Raw genomic sequence first — 20,783 nt, forward strand, 5'->3', positions numbered from 1 at the left:
GACTTCTTCTATTCTTACAGTGCTGTCTATTTTTCTAGGCGCTAAACTATGCAGGTGGAGATGTAAGGGTTCACCTTCCCAATTTAACGGAAACACAGATTACCAAAGAGGATGGATCTGTTATAAAAAGGTTTGGGCTGGCATGGCACCGACCTTAATAGACTGCAGTGGAACTAACAAAAACATTTGCAAGCTTTCAACATTAGGAATAGATCCTATGGACAGGAAGAGAGGCGATCATTCATAAAACTAACAATCACTAACTTACTGAGTTTCACCATAAGGTTACCTTGTGAGCCATTAGTGGCTGTCTCTGCTGTATGCAGCAAGAACACAATTGAATTGTCATACAATATGTAGCATCATTCTAAGAAAAAAATATTTGCTTTATATAAACATACACACTAAACATAATCTTGTGAAGAAAACTAAACCAGAATTAAATTACGTTGTGTATTGCTTTTAATACTATACTAAACTAAGAAATAACATTAACTTATTTTTAAATTTATTTTTGGTTTGTGTGTATAACTATATGCCATAATGTAAAACGTGAGTCAAAGTATGTTAGCCATTTGTATGCTGTGAATACTGGGAAAGCACAGATACCACACATTACTACACAATGAGTGGATTAGTCACCACTCAGTTAGTGCTTTCCAAGGAACAATGCAGCTATGCTAAAGCCAAAAGGTCTACTTAACTTACCAAAATCTGCTTAAATGTGATTAGTTAATCTAAAGAACTTCTTTAGTACATTTGATACATTAGGCATCCCTGTATGAAGGAGACAAAGAGCCTAAAATGGATGTATTTATGAATGCCCCTCCTGCATTACACATAGGTAAACAAAAGGAGTTCCCTGATTACTCAGTCACAAACAAAATGGAATGGGGTTGACTGGTGCACTACAACTATACCTTAACAAAACACTGGAGCCCTGAGCTGGTATGCACTTCAGGGCTTTATTTTCTGTTAGGCTGAAGTGTGTATGAATAGGCAGGCTGTCCCTCTTAAAAATACAAATTTGACTGTATATTACACAATGCTTGATATGGGATAGTGAGATTTAGTGCTTCAGTTTTTTGGTAGTTAATGTGTGCACAGATGGAGCCCTGAAGAGATGTACAGGGAATTCAATAAAGCATTACCAACAGTATTCCGGCGTTATGGCCATTTAAAATGGCCTGTGCCAGATTCAAAAATGCCTGCCGCCAGCTTTGGTAACTTTACTGACACGTGCAGCAGAATCAGGTAGTGCTTAAAAGAGAAGTGTGGGAACAAAAAATAACAAGCAATCATATTCACCTGAATAAAAGTAAAAATAAGTGCAGCGCAATAGTTGAAACTAATTAATAATAGTGATTCCAAATGAATCCAAGTAAAATAAGTATCATATGTCCATAAATTAAATCCCAATGCGCGTAGAATTCCAATAGTATAATCGATCCTATATAACTTCATCCAAAGAACACTGAGTGCGCTTACCAGATGCTGTGGACCTCTGCAAGCAGAGGTCAAACTCACATGTATCCCCACGGGGATGATGATAATTCCCGGCGGTGTCTGTGAAGGGTTAAATGAAACAGTCACTGACATGAATTAAAAACGAGCGCTCAGGTGCGCTATATGAATGAATGGACAGCAGCACAGTAAACTTATTAATCAACGGAGTGCACTTAGATTGCACTTTTTATTTTTTTATATTTATACACTGGAGTCGTTTTCCCCTATATCTGATGCTCATTACTGCTGACCTGGTCCTGCATCCCTGATATCTTCCTGTTGGACGGCTGATATATTCCCCTTGGATGGCTGATTCTCCAGGTTTCATTTAACCCTTCAGGAATCATCATCATCCCCATGGGGATACATGTGAGTTTGACCTCTGCTTGCAGAGGTCCACAGCATCTGGTAAGCGCACTCAGTGTTCTTGGATGAAGTTATATAGGATCGATTATACTATTGGAATTCTATATGCATTGGGATTTCATTTATGGACATATGATACTTATTTTACTTGGATTCATTTGGAATCACTATTATTTATTAGTTTCAACTATTGCGCTGCACTTATTTTTACTTTTATTTTATGTATTTAGGCATATGTGATTACCTTTAGTGTTCAGCTTGCATATTAACGTTTGTGATTTGATTATTGTTTGCGCTGATTGTCACCTACCTATCTATACTCACCTAAATGGCTGCAGCACCGATCCCAGCTGCAGTGGTCCCCTGCAGCCTCTAGACCAAGAACTGAGTGATCAAAGACCACTGATCACTCAATTCTCAGTCTTCAGTGAGCAGAGAACCAGTGACTGACAGTCATTGGCTCTCTGCTCTGCCCCTCTAGTGCTCACTGGAGCTCCAGGCTGTGGAGGAGACGGGAACAACTGGCTCAGCCTCTTAGCGGCTTGCTGAGAGTCTGAGCCAGCTGCTGTTCAGGCATCTGGGTGGATCCCGATATTAAGGTCAGGCTCTCTCCAGAGCCTAGACCAGCTCTGTGACATCAGCCTTTAGCCCATTGTCGGCTAAAAGTGGGCCACAGGAGTGCAGAACTAAGTGCACTCCTGTGACCCACAGGAGAAGTAGGACCAAAAGAGACTACCTGTGCCTGTACACAGTGTAAGAGAGGAACATATTTGCTGCCACTAAATTCTCCCTGTCACTGGTTAAGGAAGCTGTAATTGACAGCCAGCAGTGGACGGATTTTATAGCCAATAGCACTGCCTGCTGTCAGTCACAAGGGAAAAAAACCTAATGGAGAACTAGTGTCTCCCCACCCCAGATACAAAAAGATCCACTGTTTGACAGATGCAGTGGCAGGGAGGAAACACAGTTGCGCCTCAACACTCAGTGCATGTCCCAGATTTATGAACCCATCTAGGTACATGAATCTTTCATCCTCACTGCCATTTGTCATGTGGAAGCACATTGGAATTCTAAGGTTGTTCTAGACACCCTTTATGAATTCCCCCAATAGTCTGCAAGTTTTTCAAATGAACATAAATGCACACCTAAAATATGGCTGTTTTGAAGTTTTGAAGTTTTAGAATTCAATGCTAAGTTTATATATGTAACTCTAAAATCAGATATATTCAGTTGGTACTACAGCAGGTTTTCATTACTATAGCTGGATACACACGTACAGAGAGGTGGCCGGTTCAGCAGGAAGTGACCGACTTTCAGTATGTGTGTACTCTTCTCTGCTCATCTGCTCAACAGAGGCTAGTTTAACGACCGGCTTCTGTTGAACAATCGTGATAGAAAAACTGGCATTCAGTCAAAGCTTGCAGCCAATGTCTGCAAGCGCTGATCAGTATATTCTGGTGGGGGGAGTCCCCCCTGTCAGATTAAAACAATATCGCAGAGGTGGAGATCCTTGCATTACACATCTTTGTGTTGATGCAGGGATCTACGTGTGTATGTAAGTGTTTATTTATGTGTGCATGTGCTGCTTAAATCTCTGAATGGATTTAGACTCTCGCCAAAACAAGTCTATTTAGTGTCAGCCTTGTTATAATTGCTTACCAGTGTGCCTTGGCTGAACATGTCTTAGTTTAGTAGTTCCTAAAATCGTATTACATTTTTTAATATAAAATCATAGGTGACAACGTAGGGATGTAATCACAATCACTATCAGTGTTGTATAGCAGAGGTACTGTAAACTCATTATGAAGCAGAAGAGTCCCTATTGTCTGTGGAAAGTAATAACACTGACACTTATGCAATCTCTAAAGCATTAAGTCTTCCTAAAAGGTATAATTGTCTGTAACAGCAGTGTGATACAACCTGGTTTGAGAGATTTATGTGAAAACAAACATCTAAATGAAAATCCTACTTAAAATTCATCTCCAAATCCTGCTTAATAGGAACCATCTGGAACACCACTCAAGCTGACATAGTAAATATTAGAGATGACAAGCCATTGGCTGATTAATTAACAAAATAAATAGATATTTCTTAGATGTGCTTGGTTCTCAGAATACTGAGCACCCAATGCAGCTTTTGCAGATGTAAAACAGCACTCTTTTATTATATGAGAGTCAAAACATTTGTACCTATGATATTTTCTCGTGATGGTTCTAGGGAAATATATTCCAAGGAGATAGCTGATACTTTTAGGGATTATTATTCTTCCCTCTATAATTTAAACACCCAAAGTGCTGATAAACAATCAGAAATGCATATTCACATCAAAAGATATCTTTCTCATTCTGGACTCACTTCCCTATCATCTATAACAGGGATATGCAATTAGCGGACTTCCAGCTGTTGCAAAACTACAAGTCCCATCATGCCTCTGCCTCTGGTGTCATGCTTGTGGCTGTCAGAGTCTTGCTATGCATCATGGGACTTGTAGTTCTGCAACAGCTGGAGGTCCGCTAATTGCATATCCCTGATCTATATCATCATCCCTCTTGGATACGCCAATCACAGACCTGGAATTATCCCAGGCTATTAAAGAAACATCAACCGGCAAAGCACCCAGTCCTGATGGCTTTACACTTTCCTATTATAAGCGATTTTTACCACAATTATCACAACATTTCCTTAAAGCATTAAATTCTCTTAGCCAACCCTCCTCTATTTGTCCAATTGCATTATCAGCTTATATAACAGTTATACCTAAAGAAGGCAAAGATCCTACACAATGCTTACAGACCTATTTCTTTACTTAATGTGGACATTAAACTATTTGCAAAAATAATTGCATTAAGACTTATACCTCACCTTCAGAAACTCATTCATCTAGATCAGGTAGGATTTATGCCAACTAGAGAGGCTAGAGATGGGACAATTTATGCAATAAATATTATCCATTCGGCCCTTTCAAAGAACGATCAATCTTTTATTTTATCTACAGATGCTGAAAAAGCATTTGATAGAGTCGACTGGACCTTTATACGTCTCACTTTAGAAACTATAGGCTTAGGCCCTCATATGAGATCTTGGACAGAAACCCTCTATTCAAATCCTTCTGCTCAAATACGAGTGACTGGTATACTCTCCTCCTCTTTCTCTATAACAAATGGGACCCGTCAAGGGTGTCCACTTTCTCCACTAATTTTCATATTAGTTTTAGAACCTTTCCTGAGAACCATTTGTGCAAAACCTGATATATCAGGAATCTTTTGTGGAACACAAGAACATAAATGATCAAACTTACACATTAACTAACAAAAATCTGAAGCACTAAATCTCACTATCCCATATCAAGCATTGTGTAATATACAATCACATTTTTATTTTAAATGGGCTTCCTCTCATATTAAATATCTAGGTATTTTACTACCTTCAAACCTATCTACATTATATACGTTTAACTTTTCTCCACCTTTATCCAAATTTCAATCTGAATTATCATCTTGGTCGTCTTGTACTTTTTCCTGGACAGGCAGGTGTAATGTTTTAAAACAGAACATTCTCCCCAGGATTCTATACCTCTACCATACAATCCCAATAAATATACCTATAGGTTATTTTAAATCATTACAATCTATATTAAACAAATTTGTAACAGAACTTCCAAACCTGTCAGGATTAAACATAATATTCTCCGCAGACCGAAAATTTTAGGTTGCTTGGGTCTCCCTGACAATACATTTTATTATTTGGCACTTCATCTCTCAAGAGCTATTGATTGGTGTCGCCATTCCAATATCAAACAATGGGTCTCCAATGAGCAATCCTTTTCTCCCATACCCCTCCCTACACTTATCTGGAGTCTAATGCTTCCACATTCATCCTTATGATCCTATCCTTCTTTAACAGTCACATGGAAACATTGCAAATATACTACTAAATGTGGGATCTCCCCTCTCCCCTCCTACCGATTCTAGACCATCCTAAATTTAAACATAGAAAAAGAAATGAAACTTTACACACACTGACAAACATAGATAAATATCTTGCTTTTCATTTTATGCAAGATTCGGAGTGGTTATCTACTCAACAAATGTCCTCTGACCCAATTTTCTCTTCGATTTGAACCATCACAAATTCTTCACATTTCAAACTTTCTATCTACCTTACCACCTGCCATAACGTTTGAACGTCCACTTACAACATTTGAACGAATTTGTCAGGATAAAGGACCTTTTGCTCATGCCCTTTTATTCTCTCAACAATTAACTTTGTTCCCAACAAAACAAGTTCCAGAATTTATATATAAATGGGAACGAGATCTGAATATTACATTTATACCTCGAGATAGTTCTAAAATATTCTTACTATCGACTCGTTCCTCTATCAGTAATCGTTACCAGGAATCTGGATATAAATTACTTTCTCAATGGTATCGCACCCCTAAATTATTACATTCTATTTATCCTCTTATTTCGGATTCCTGTTGACAATGTCACGATTCTCAGGCAGATGTATTACATATTTTCTGGACTTGTCCATGCCTTCATGATTTTTGGACTTATGTTCATATCCTTACTCAAAGGTTCTCTAAACATACAATTCCTAAAGTAATTGAAAAACAATAAAGTATAGCGCTATAACAAAAACTAAAAATCTACATTGATGGATGTAGAATCACAATGGTGATGCCTGAAATTACCAGGTGTGTGAACAGCCTCTATAAGGTATATGACCTTAAGCAGAGGATAGATGTATTCAGAAATTCTCAACCAGGTTGGTGTCATTAAACCATGTGAATGTGTCTCACTAAACAAGGCAAAAATAAAGTGAAAAAAATTATTTTGGAAAAAAATTATACCAAAGTAATATAGGTGGTCTAGGAAATTACATCGGCGTGGTGATACAAACATAAAAAATAAAAAGCAATGTCACATGTCTATCATGACAGAAATGCACCAAAAATTGTGAGCAAAAAATATTAACTAAAAATAGTATAGCATGTGGACACATATGTGATTGTACAAAGTCTAGACTGGCAATTCTTGGGGATGCAGGATGCTCAAAACTTATGTAGATACTTTTCACCGCGAGGTGTAAGGCATGCTGACATACAAAGCCAGATCTTCTTAAAACACACACTTCAGCAGAGAGAAATGTAATGCCCTTACCAGAGATGTTGGACTCACAGGCGGTTGGCGGTGCATCATATAGGCTTGTACCGTCAAAGCAGTAGGGTTAGATCCAGTTCCAATTCAGAAGGGATGCTAGGTGGGCAAGAAAAAACCTCACGGCTCTTTCGCTCCTGGATGGGATGAGAATGGGCCCAACCCTCCTGTTAACGTTCCTGTTGATCTGGTTCCTTATCCAGATGTAGGTTGGAATCTTCCACCAGGTTCCACCCGATCAGCGGCAATCCACCAAATGTGGCAGGGAAAAAGTAAAGTAAAAGAGCTTCCACATAGTGTAAATCTGATTGTGCAAGGAAAAATTTATTGTTAAAAAATATTTCCAACAAATAGTAAATTGTTTGACCTTTAATTCCTAAAGTAACCTGTTTTTTCCTTTTATACCATGATATTATTTCTCTCAAATAATACAAAAATGTGATTATTATTATTCATTTGGTTAATGCAGCCCAGCACTTTGGAAATCCTCTTCACCTCCCTCTATAAAACAATGGTTCAAACGAATTCGTGATATAGAACATATGGAAAATCTCATTAGCTTCATAAAGAGCACATCTAATAAACTTCATAATATATGGTCCAACTGGGAGATTTTCTCCCTTTCAGAAGATTACATCCAAATCTTGACCAACTCCTCCCCCTCCTTTTCGAAGATCCCTTAAAGGTGAAATAGATTTACATCCTCAGACACTAATATGATGTCTTTGTATATTAGGATCAATCATTCATCCTGGTTAGATCAGAAGTTCAGGAGTACCTAACCTCCTTATACCTTTCACTTTTTTAACTATTATATTACTTCAATGTTCCATATATGCTCACAAGTCTTGTTATATTTATAATGATATCACATATAGTATATTGTTTGCCATAAATACCTCTTGTATGTTTTCATGATTTGTATTATATTATAATTTTTATAATTCTCCAATAAAAAGAAATTAAAGGTGCACGCATTTGACCAACTAAGTACATTCAGACCCAAATTAACAAGACATACAGTGTGTTTAACAAGCTGACTTGAGCTACATTCAGCATTGACAGCAGCTAAACGCCATGCAATCTACACTTGAAGAAGTTGAAATATTTCCTGCAGATAGTTGCAGTTTGTAAATTAGTTTAGCTACGTTTAGGTGTGTTTTCGAGTGTCAATGTTTTTAGACTTTTTTCTCGATATCCCATTCTTGGGGGGATGTTATATCCCAGACACCTCCCCTTCCATTTTGTTGGTAGTTTTTTGAGCAAAGAGATAGAGCAGTGCAATTGAAATGGAGTGCAGAGCAAAACTGGTGGTTACCATTGCTTCCTGCTTGAAAGGAGAAGATTGAGGGTAGGTTAATACTATGATTGCATAAGAATTCCAATGCAATTCCTACTCCATGTAGTTCGATAACCTGTTAATTTGAATGGCTTGAAAATCACACTAGAATGTGGAAAAGTTAGTGCATGCACAAAATGTGCTACACCAAACCACATGGTACTGCACTGCCTTGCAATTTGGTGCCCACATAGCACTGCATTTGTAATCTGTGTTTGGGGTACCATTACCAATACATTGGCACTCCATGCAGTTCGCAAGGGCAGTGCAATCACCTTGGGTGTGGAAAATGCACATGGAACGCACCGTTTGAGCACTGTGTTCTGGTGTTTACTGGCTCTGAGGCAGATAGGGAGGCAGAGGGAGAGGCAAATGAAGTAAAGAGGGTACATCCCCTAACATCCCAACAACTAAGGGATATTTTGTCCTGATGTATGAAGAAATTAGAATCTATCCTGATAAACTTTACAACTTTACCAGAATGTCCACCTTTGACAGCTTCCTAACTATTGTTAGACCACACCTGCAAAGAATGAAAGCCAACATGAGAATGAATGAGAACAAACATCAGAATGAATACCAAAATGTCAGGAAGAAAAGGAGAAGTGTGTCATTTTCTGCTGTTTAACACAACACGCACAAAGCAACACACATTTACTGCATATAGCTGCAGATAGGAACGACATTTTTAATTATAACTCAGTGTAGAGAAGACAGTAATGCATGAAAGTAGAATGTGCTTACATCTTTTTTTAACACTGTCGTGCAGTTGAGTAATCACCTGGACCTGGAGATAAATTGTCTGCTCTCCCTCCAGAAACATAACACTTAGGGCTCCTTCTTCTGCTGTAACTCTGCATGATATGATGTTCCAAGTCCCTAGTAACAAGCTCTGTGACTAGAGTTTTCTTTTTCAAAAAACTATATACATCTGTAATCCTTGCACATCCAGCAGAAGGGGTGGTATACTACATAAATTACACATTTGCATAAGTATTTCTATTTTTCATGTAAATTATTTATTTTAAATTATGTTCCTATTGCAATATAGGAGGTAGAAAAACATGCAGAGAACTGTGTCTGCCCTTATCATTCTGGCTTTTAAGCTAAAGTAATCATTTATTAAAAACATCTTTCATTGAAGGTTTTCATTATGTCTTGTGGACATTCATCCTTTATTGGCCTATGAATTGATGGTTGGAGACTGTACCTTGAAGTATTTTTCCTAGACAATTACTTATTAGCGCATAACATAGACAGTAGGTGATTTTCCAAGGTACTTGTGGTTTCTATCACACTGTAAAAGCAGAGGCTGACAGACTACTATTGCTGGTCATCCCAGCTGTGTAGGGATTACATGAGCCTGTAAAGACAAGTTCATTTATTTACGCTACTTAGTTTTTATTAATTGTTTAATAACTACATGGCAGCATATTTTATACACATACTTGTTGTTCATTTTTTTTTATCAATCGTTTTATGGAGCTTTTGTAGGGTTTTGGTGTTCAGCTTTAACTTCTAAGGAGTAAACCACACCAACTTTGCACTGCATTGAATGATTAGAGGATCATAATAATGGTTGTGCTTTTCTTTTAGTGATGCGTACAACAAAGAGGATTGTTTTTTTACACAACGCAGTGAGTCATCATAGTAGTTTCAGGGCTATAGTGCTATATACTTTACTGCCTTGATATAAGCACCACAGATGCGGAACATGCCTGATTTTGCATGCAAGCAGCTGTAAATTTACAGCATCTTGTGATTGTACAGAGGAGAACTTGAAGAGGAATTGAGCTGTGCCTGAATGCCCTTTTGTGACTGTAGAATTCTTTACACAGACAAAAATAACGTCATAAAGTATAAATCGTGTGTAGAATAAAGAAGTGCCATTGCCAGTTTTCTAAGAGTCCTTCTTTGGGAAACATTCATTGTCAAGACTGTCGCAAAGGTTTGTCTGTCAGCATTTGCAGAAAAATACTAGCTCAGCTTTCTTTCCATTTAATTAGTATGCTGCTTATAACCTAGGGCAAAAAAATATTTTTACAGAATTTTCTAGGATTTTTATCGGTTTTAAAAAGTTAAAAATTTGAATATAAATCTTCACAAAATAATTGTGTTTTACTCTTCAGAACAATGATGAATAAAGCCAGCACACAGAAGAGGACTGTGGTGAAGGACCAGCATGGGAAACATGTTTTCGTTGAGCATTTGGAGGATGTTCCTGAAGCGTTCCACAAGGATTCCCTCCATACTGACCTCCAGCAACTTCTCACCCGCTTCTGCGGAGAAGACTGTGAGCAAGAAGCCAAATGAGAGGCTGCTGAGCCACACTTACAACACATATCTGTAGTCAGTATGCAAACGATACATTCTCCTCACGCACAAGGGCCATGAGTGACATCCACTGGGTGATACTGGCACTCCTGTTCTGCAAATGTTGTGTAAACAAAATGATCAGCTTTGTGTGTCTGTTTGTAAATGCAAAGATTATTTGTGACCAAAGATAGCATCCTTTGGATGGTATACCCCATTTTATTATTTTCTTTTTCCATTTCAAATGAGTTCAGTTTGACTTTTTTCTCCAACATGTTAGCTTCGTCCACAGGCCTCTTCAAAGTGTCTGCCAAGGCAGCTTTCAAAAAAAGGATGGACCTGACAGTGCTACATACACAAAGTGAATGTGCTTGGATTAGAAGATTTCAAACTCTCCTGCAGGCCTTGACTACACTTTGCTTAGTGGAAGGCAAAGTAGTGAATGAAAGTGACTGTTCAGAGACTTGGTATTGCTTGGGGCATTTAGAACAGGATTCAAAGCATCTACATACAACCATTAAAGCTCCAGGTTACTCTACTGTCTATCAGTGATTCTAAGACATCAGTGAGGTTTCCTGAAGATGAAACGTAATCAAATAACCAATCTGCTAGCTGCTTATATAAAGGCATACACACATATTCAAGCTATTCTAAACTGGACTTGTAGTAGTGTCAGTTACTCTACAACAAATATACTTGCTCCAGTCAATGCTTTAGCAGACCATATTGTCTTATAACTAGTGGAAATGTCTGCTGGTCATAGAACTGTAAATAATAATAATGGGAAAGATATTTCCCTAGTTAAGTAAAATAATAATTAAGAAGTCACCGTGTTTATCAGGATTTCTTATGGCACATGCATGTGGCATCAAATGAAATGGAATAAAACTCCTATAATCATGTGTTGACCTTGTAAACCCCCCTTAGCACTGAGCAAGCAGTTTTCACAAAAATGTGTCCTCTTCTATTTCTGTACTTTATTTTTATGTCAAAAAGTTGAAGACACAAGGCAGGTTTCAGTTCTATTTTTTATGTTTTTACATCAGAAACAAATCCTTGAAAATGGTTATAGCATTTATGCACTTTTTTTTTTAAAAGAAGGGATTATAAAAAAAAAAGGAAATATTTTTTGTCTTATGTACCTTATTCTTGTGGTTTAAACTCTGTAGCCTTTTAACGTACAAATATATATATATAAATAAATGCATATAAGCACTATACATTTTAAACCCGTTTATTTAATGTAAGTAGAGATTGGGGAGAAAACAAAGAACAAAACACAGCATTAACCTATGTTGCTAATTTATAAATAACATGAAAAAAATATGAAATCGAATCAGGCCTATGCTCTTAAGGAATCAGGAGGGAAAAGACCCACCGAGAGAGATGAATGTCAATTGTAAACTAATAGGATTTCTTTAAATCCCTTGTAAACGTAACAACATTAAATAATTCTTTGGTTTATTTAATTAAAATGACCTACTGTGTAGCTTTATTTTATTTTTGGCACAAACGTTGCTAAATTACTTTCTCAGTAGCCAAAGTGAGGTCATATATCATGAATAATGAGTTATGCGGCTGTTCCAGTGTTTGACAAAGAAACCTAAAAAAAAAAGTCCTGTTGTGCTACTTGCAGTGCAGATGATGTCTGTGTAACAGCATAATCACTTTTATGGGTTCTGATTCCTACTTTTTAAGTTCTGCTCTGTTACATAAAAATCGAATTTTACTACTGTGAGAGTTGGCATATAAGTGGATGACTCAGCATCTTGTTCCCATGGTGATAACACTAATTTACTCTATCTATGAGGGCATGTCTTAGTTACGAATGGCAAAAATAAAACACACTAACAATACATAGCTGCAATGTGTACAATGGCTCATTTAATTAAATAAAGTGTTCAATGTAAAAACGAATTGCTTGTGTCTGTCTGGTAATCTGGTAAAATACTGTATAGAAGTATTACAAGTATTGGCCTCTGTTTAATAAGGTAGTGTCCAATGTCCAAAGTGCATGGTAAGTAATCATTATTTAACAATTAAGGTATTTTTAAAATTAAATTGCATTATTTTTATTATGTTTCATGATAGCCGACATCTCTCGAAATGTTATAAGTTAATGCAAATTGGTTTTTGATCTGCCTTATTAAGCAAGGCCACAAAAGAAAGAAGGCTGCATATTTAGTGGCCCAGAGCAGAATCTATACCATTTAACTATCATGCCATGAATCAGCTAGATTCCTGAGCTTGTGATCTTGCTAGGGTTAGGAATTTCCATGAAGGAAATATAACAGGCCCGTCTATGAAGATGTCCGAAATAATGAAATACAAAAAATTTAAACAAATTGGAGAGTTCAATAAAATATTTGTGCCACTTTTCTGGCGGTCCTTTAAAAGGGCCTGGACTGCTGCCAAGTTGAATGATTTTATCAAAACATGCAAAAGATTCAGGTTCATTGTAAAAGTGGCACTATGGCTGCACCAAATTAAAAAATAATTACCTCCAGTTTGTAGAAGTGTAAACCTAACGTAATTAAGACCAACTGTAATTTGGCATATAGAGACAAACAAAGTGTCCTGCTGTCCAAGGCTTGTGCGGCTTACCTCCTGCTCTGCGTTATATTAGCAAGGAGTTTCTTTTCCTGAGCTGTTAGTAAACATCCTCTACCAGCTCTTGTATTCTGATGTTGCTTCCTATTTATTTTGAGAAGAAAATCATTAAAAAAGTGCAGAGCTGGTATATCTTGCATACAGAGGAATTACATGAACACAACAACAAATTCTTGATATATTACCCTTCAGCATCAGATGATTGATGCCGATGTTTTCAGCACAGAGCTCTCTGATCAATGTTCATAGTACAGAGAGCAATGCCCTACCTTTGGACTCATCTACCTAAAGCATTTGTAAACCTTCAAGGTTTATTTACCTCAATGCATTCTATGCATTGAGGTGAAAAACCTCCTGTAATGCTGCAGCCCCCCGAGCCCCCATTTTATTTACCTGTACCCCCTCTATCTCATCCCAGGGATGAGCACACCAGCAAAAGCCGGTGTCTCGGGTCCTGATTGGATGGATTGATAGCAGCCGAGTCATACATTCGGCTTCTATGGATGCCGAATGAATGACTCGGGAGCGCGCCCGCAAGGTAACCCCCCAGGAGAGCGCTTCTCCCAGGGGGTTATCTAATGCGGGGAGGAGCCGCGAAAGCCGCCGAGCGACCCCAGAAGAGGATGTTCGGGGCCACTCTGTGCAAAACGAGCTGCACAGTGGAGGTAAGTATGATATGTTTGTTAATTAAAAAAACAAAAAAACTAAGCTTTAGTGTCGCTTTAACATCCCCTATAACCCTAATTATAACATTGACCCAACATTCTGCAAACTTTACATTTTTTCTTTATCATCCATTGAGGGACACTAGTGAAATAATTTATAGATTTATGGTTATGATGCTGCCTTCAGGACACTGGCAAACAAAACAAAAAAGGTGAAGGCCTGTCCACCATAACACTGCCTCTAAGCACCATGCCTTAGTTTTTTTTGCTAGTTTCCTCTGAAGTTGGACATTTTCATAGCTATGCCAAGGAAGAAACCTATCTTGGCACCTGGTGGATGTTTTTTTTAACTCAAGCACGACTACTATATGTTGCTTAAGCTAGCCTCTACACAGCACCTGTCTGGACCAGCTGATCCTTAGAGCAGCCTTGGAGGCCATACCCAGACGCCACAGGACTGAAATTTGCGAGGTGTGCCAGTAATGTGACCTTCAAGTACTGGGCTTTGCTTATGGTGCTCCCCAGACACCCAGTGTATTAGCTTGTTAGTCTCACAGCTCTTTACAGGTCTAGGGCCACGTGACTCAGCCTATAGTGTGGTCCAGTACTTGAAGACTCCCTCAAGTGTAATGTCCATGAGGGGTGAAGAGATACTGGAATGTGACCTTTGGGCACTCGGCTCTGCTAATGGCCCCTACCACATTATGCCTCAGAGCGCTCTCTAATTTCAGAGCAGTTGTATAGCCTAACTCAAACACAAAAATTGCCATGGGACTTTGAAAGAGTTGCACACAACAACAACTCAAATCATTCTTAAAAAGTCACATTTTTATTCAGATACATGTAAATCATTTTAAAATTACATAGAGTATATCCAAAAAATTATTAAATATTTGTATGATAACATATATGTGTAAAGACATAGAATAGACAGTTGATGTCTTAAAACTTGACATGCTTTGTGAAACAACGTTCACTTCTTCAGAAGATAATAATATTTAATAGGATATCTGTAGTGAAGCCATAGGGGTTATTTATGAAAGGCAAATCCACTTTGCACTACAAGTGCACTTGGAAGTGCAGTCGCTGTAGATCTAAGGGGAAGATTTGAAATGAGGAGAAGCTCTGCTGATTTTATCATCCAATGATGTGCAAGCTAAAATGCTGTTTTTTATTTTCCTTGCATGTCCCCCTCAGATCTACAGCGACTACACTTCCAAGTGCACTTGTAGTGCAAAGTGTATTTGCCTTTTCGTACATAATCCCCCATGCCATTAGTATACTGTAGTAAAAGGAAAGAACAAACCACATAGCAAAAAAGGTATCTGTCATAGGGAAACCATTTCATTCTCTTCTCTCCCTTTGGGGCCCTTTTTCCCTTCTTTTTTTTTTCAATCTGTTATTTTTATTTTTGTTCATTTTTATCTTTATCCATTCTGTATATATTTACTAATTTTATTTATTTCATTTTACTTTACTGTCACTGTTACTGTTTTAAATTTATTTTTGTTTCCTGGTCAGAAGGATGTTTACACCTATGTTGGCCTTCTGTGGCAGATGGGATCGGTGCCATATGGACCTTTGCATGCCCTTTTCCACGTTCCATCGCAGTGGGGGTTTCTACGCTTGCGCAGTCATCTTTCTTCCAGCGGTTCCTCTGGTTTTGAATGGTGGGGGTTGGTGGCTTTTTTCCACCTCCCCACATGATGCTAAATGGACGGGCTTGCCTGCTGCCAGGTATAAATCGTGGGGATTTCCTTCTTGGTGTCTCTCACTTCCCTTCTGTTTCTGGTAATGGCTGGTAACACCGCTGATGCCTGTGGCTTTTTCCAAGGATTTAATGGCAGCAATTAATTTACTTTTTTGGTTTTATTATGCAGTTTGTATTTCTTTTTGTAATGCAGCTGTTTGGTTTGTGGGCTCCTTCTGTCATGACTTGAGTGTGTATTCTTAGTACTTGGGGTTGAAACTAGTGTACTCTACTTCTGTGTAATCTTTGTCACAGGATTCACCAATGCTATTTTCCAGCCCTACTTTTTAGGACTATATTCATTTACCTTCACATTGGCACTGTCTGTCATCTGTTACACATTGTCAGATATTTACCTGACATCCTTGTCCCTTCATATATATTGTAGTCATGCAGTACCTGTTTGACACCTTGACATTGTGGTTCCTGTCGGGTGGTCTCCTGCCCTTTCCATAGCTCCCGGACAAGACACCTCCCATGATGCTCCTCCATTGCGCCCCAGTGTTTTTGCTGGAGAAGGATTTTATATTTCTACATATATTTTATAGTTGTTGGGTAAGTTATGCCTTTTGCTGGTCGGCAACTGTTTTTGAAAATACTTAAAGCGTAAGTTCATCTTTGTACACTTTTTTTTTTTCTAAATTCCAGCTCCCCTATGCACCAATATAGCATTTGTGTACTTTTTTTGCAAAAATATCAACTCTTTCCATTAAATTTACAGTCACTTACTTTTCTTGTGCTCATCCATGAATCCAGATGTTTCCATTAGTGTTTTTCTTCCTCACAGACTAGAGGTCATGACACAGGAAGGAGTTGATCAGCTGACCTCATTAGCACACACCCTGCATCATCCACACTCCCATTCCCAGTTGCACATTTTTAAAGGAGATGCAATCAATCAGTGATCACCCTTCTCACTACATACACAACATACAATCAGGTTGTATAGTGTATGGCCATCTTTATACAAGTACATAGAAGGGAGTGGACAGAAACACTCAGCTGTCAAGCCCCATTCACATCTCTGCATAGCGGGAACTTGCAGTCCCACATGTCTTTTTTTTTTTTAGCGAGGGGGGAGGCGTTTGAACATTTTCACTGATCACACATAGGGCAGCCCATCTACCTGAATGGGCTTCCCTACATGCAGCAATCGCCCCAAAGAAGCTTCAGGACTATTTTTTAGAGCGGAGCTTGGTGTGTTTTTACTGCCATTTTTGGTGCAGTGCATTTCTGAAATGCAAGGAAACACACAGATATGAATGGAGCCTTTATTGTTCTTGTGTTACCGCACCAATTTCACTTTCAGGCCCCATTCACATCTAACATAGTGGGAGTGAACGTTTTGTGACTCGTTTTTCCTGTGACCCACATAGGGCAGTCTGTTGGTTACATGTGATTAATGGGAGATTTTGGCATTTTGTGGGTTGTGTGTTTTTTACTGTGCGTTTTGCAGCATTTGTCCCTCATTTTTTCACATGGCAAAAAGTGTGTGTGCTTCTGTGTTTGGTGTGTTGTTACCAATTAATGGCACTGAAAGCGCAACTAGTAATTTTAGGTGTATAAACATGGCCATACACTATACAATCTGATTGTACAATCTCCTTTGGATTTACCAAATTTATATAATAGGAGGAAACACCTATCTAGTCATTCAGTCTGTATCCAATCAGGCAGGCCCTTACACTACATAGTTGATGGTAGATCTAAAGGAGATTGTACAATTAGATTGTATTGTGTATGGTGAACGTTACAGAACCCAGGAGACCCTTCTCCTGTTTTCAATACTACAGCTCTATCCACATAGACTGCTATCTCATCTCCTGCACACTTCAAAATGAAAAATCTATGCAAGATTAAACTTAAAGTCGAAGTTCACCTTTGTTCGCCTTTTTTTTTCTAAATTCCAGCTCCCCTATGTACCAATAAAGAATTAATGTACTTCTTTTGCAAAAATATCAAAGCTTTCCATTAATTCTACAGACACTTACTTATCTGTCTTCATGGATGTTTGTAAGATCAGATTGTATAGTGTATGGCCATGTATATAGACCTAAAATTACTAGTTGCGCTTTCAGTGCCATTAATTGGTAACAACACGCCAAACACAGAAGCAAACACACTTTTTGCCATGTGAAAAAAATGAGGGACAAATGCTGCAAAACGCACAGTAAAGAACACACAACCCACAAAACACCAAAATCTCATATTAACTACATGTAACCAACAGACTGCCCTATGTGGGTCACAGGAAAAATGAGCCACAAAACATTCACTCCCACTATGTTAGATGTGAATGGGGCCTGAAAGTGAAATTGGTGCCGTAACACAAGAACAATAAAGGCTCCATCCATATCTGTGCATTTCCTTGCATTTCAGAAATGCACTGCACCAAAAATGGCAGTAAAAAACACACCAAGCTCCGCTTTAAAAAATATGATTGCGGAGGGGCAGGAGGCGGAGCCTAGCAGAGCAGACATGCATTGTTAGAGCTCCACACCGCTGAGGAGAGAAGAGAAGGACAAAGCGGAGCCTGCAGGCTCAAAAGGTATCCATTTGAACCTTTTTGCCCCAGGGAACAAACTGTGAAAGTTTGGGCAGGAAATATGGTACTGGGAGGAAACCGTGGCAGAAATAAAAATCACCTCACAAAGAGCTCACAGGCACTCACTGCAGCTGAAGCAGCTCCAGTCACCTCACAAGATGCAGCATCAGGGCGCTCTCACAGACAGAAAATGTCACAGCAAGAATCTCCATTTGAGTCAGATACAGAACAAATCCTCTCACAAACTTCTCCACAAGCCTCCTCGGTATCCCCAGTAATATTATTACAATTTGAAAAGATGCTTCATAAGGCTTTAAAACAAACCTCAGACCAAATAACAAAAAGCCTAACCAAAGAAATAAGAGAGCTGGGAAACCGCACCGCAGCCTTAGAAATAAAAATGGATGAAATTAAAATTACAACCCAAGAAAATATAACAGAATTGGAACAATTAAAAAAAGAGAATTTAATACTTCAAACTAAGCTCGAAGATTACGAAAATAGAGCCAGACGTTCAAACTTGCGCATAAGGGGAATACCTGAAACTGTGACAGACCTGCAATCTACTATTACTGCTCTATTACAAGAACTAAAGCCAGATATCCCTATTGAACGTTTAGAACTGGACAGAGTACACAGAGCCCTCACAGCCAAAAAGAAAGATGGACCCCCACGTGATATAATCACAAAATGTCATTATTACAGAACGAAAGAACAAATACTAATTGCTGCAAGAGAAAAAAAGGAACTTAATTTTCAAGGACACAATTATCAAATTTTTGCTGACCTATCCCAACTTACTATTACTAAAAGACGATCCATGAAACCCCAACTAATGGAACTGCAACGCCACAACATTATGTATCAATGGGACTTCCCCTTTTCAGTCAGATTTAACTACCAAGGTACAATTTACAGAAGCAGATCAGCAAATGAACTACAACAAACCCTTTTAAAATTAAATCTGACAGAACCCACAAGCAGCAACACTCCCACACGCAGAAGAATGGCGTCATCTTCACCTTCAGGCAGCACCCAGAAAATTTCAGAACAAAATGGGAATCATCATTCTCACAAAAGAGGCCGTTATGCCACATCATCCATGGACCAAGAAGATTCAATGGACTGACATCCTAATTCCTGATATCTCTTCATTTATTATACTAAGAGATGGTTCTCTATAAAAAACCTGTATTTATAACTGAATGTAACTGCATTCTGATAGTCACACACTGTGTGGGATCATGTTACATTCCAGTTATATTTCTTATTACTTCTGATTCATATAGCCTTAGAATATATAAGTGAAATAAGGAAATTCTTGTTCAGTTATATATTATCAGGTAATAACAATAGATTTATTACTTTTTAGGACAAATATGTTCAATAATCCAGAAGTAATGGAAGCTTTTTCTTTCTTTTCTTAAAACAAATATATTATTACCTAACTAGTTCCTAGAATTATGTTTTTCTTTATTCTAATCTGAAGCAATACAACCTCAATTTTATGAGTTAACATATCTAAACAGTTACATATGAATAAAATATGTAATTGTTTACTCTAAAAGGGTTAAAATCCCAAAATAATTCAAACTATCTTCATCAATACCAAAGTTATTAACAGTACCTTTCTAAGTGAATTATTTAGCCTAGGGCAAGACTAACCATATACAACCACCCTGGAATAAATAATTTCAACAAAAACTATATTCTGCACTCCAATTAATGAAACATCATTTTGATGTCTTTTGACATAGCACTTCTCTCCTGTAAGCGGAAGATCCGTGTACCCCCATTAGCCCTCCTCATTCTCCCAACCATATTATGTGGGAGTGTGACGAAGGCACTTATTCCCCTGAGAGAGATATTTATTCTCTTTCACGGGTAAATTGTGATTACTTGCAAAAAATAATTTATACAATGTATCATCTAATCTCATATGTTTTTTGTTTACTCTTTACTCCAGAATTCACTGGTTTCTTTTCTATCTATTCATCTCTTCAGTCCACACAGGTTGATCTGCGCAGTCAGCTCTGCATAACAAAAAGTAAGTCAAAACTATTTGATCTGTTGCCATGGCACCACTGAATATACTTTCCCTGAATGTTCAGGGAATAAATGTCCCTCAAAAAAGGACCAAAGCCTTCCGTACTTTCCATAACAAGAAGGCTCACATAGTATGCCTCCAAGAAACACACTTCACCAAAGATTCTACTCCAAAATATATTTCTCCTTTTTATCAACAAATTTACACGGCTTCTGCCTGTACCAAGCAAAGGGTAACTCTAATTGCATTTCACCGATCCACACCATTCACCTTATCATCAGAAATGAAAGACCCAGAAGGTAGATACCTGATACTCATGGGTTATAAAATGGATACAGCAATCACGGTGATTTCCTACTACGCTCCTAACAAACAACCTACACCATTCCTCTCACATATATTACAAGTGATTAATACACACAAAATAGGAACAGTGATAATTTGTGGGGATTCGAACCAGGTCCTCCTCCCATTTCTAGA

At 38.1% G+C, this 20,783-nt stretch overlaps 1 protein-coding gene across 27 annotated transcripts in view; it reads left to right on the top strand.

Moving 5' to 3' along the window:
• The window catches only part of ANK2 (ankyrin 2), a 793,913-nt gene extending 781,310 nt beyond the window's left edge, over nt 1-12,603 (top strand). For 26 of the 27 annotated variants that reach the window (XM_073602841.1, XM_073602877.1, XM_073602815.1 and 23 more), the window contains one exon: nt 10,503-10,658. In XM_073602841.1, the coding sequence (XP_073458942.1) occupies nt 10,503-10,517 (15 nt within the window). In that variant the 3' untranslated portion in view covers nt 10,518-10,658. Of the gene's footprint in view, nt 1-38; nt 131-10,502 lie in introns of all 27 variants that reach the window. The other variant, XM_073602956.1, reaches the window with a different exon arrangement.
• Nucleotides 12,604-20,783: the final 8,180 nt, after the last annotated feature.

Source organism: Aquarana catesbeiana, linkage group LG01, assembly GCF_042186555.1.
Source record: "Aquarana catesbeiana isolate 2022-GZ linkage group LG01, ASM4218655v1, whole genome shotgun sequence".
Taxonomy (NCBI): Eukaryota; Metazoa; Chordata; class Amphibia; order Anura; family Ranidae; genus Aquarana; species Aquarana catesbeiana.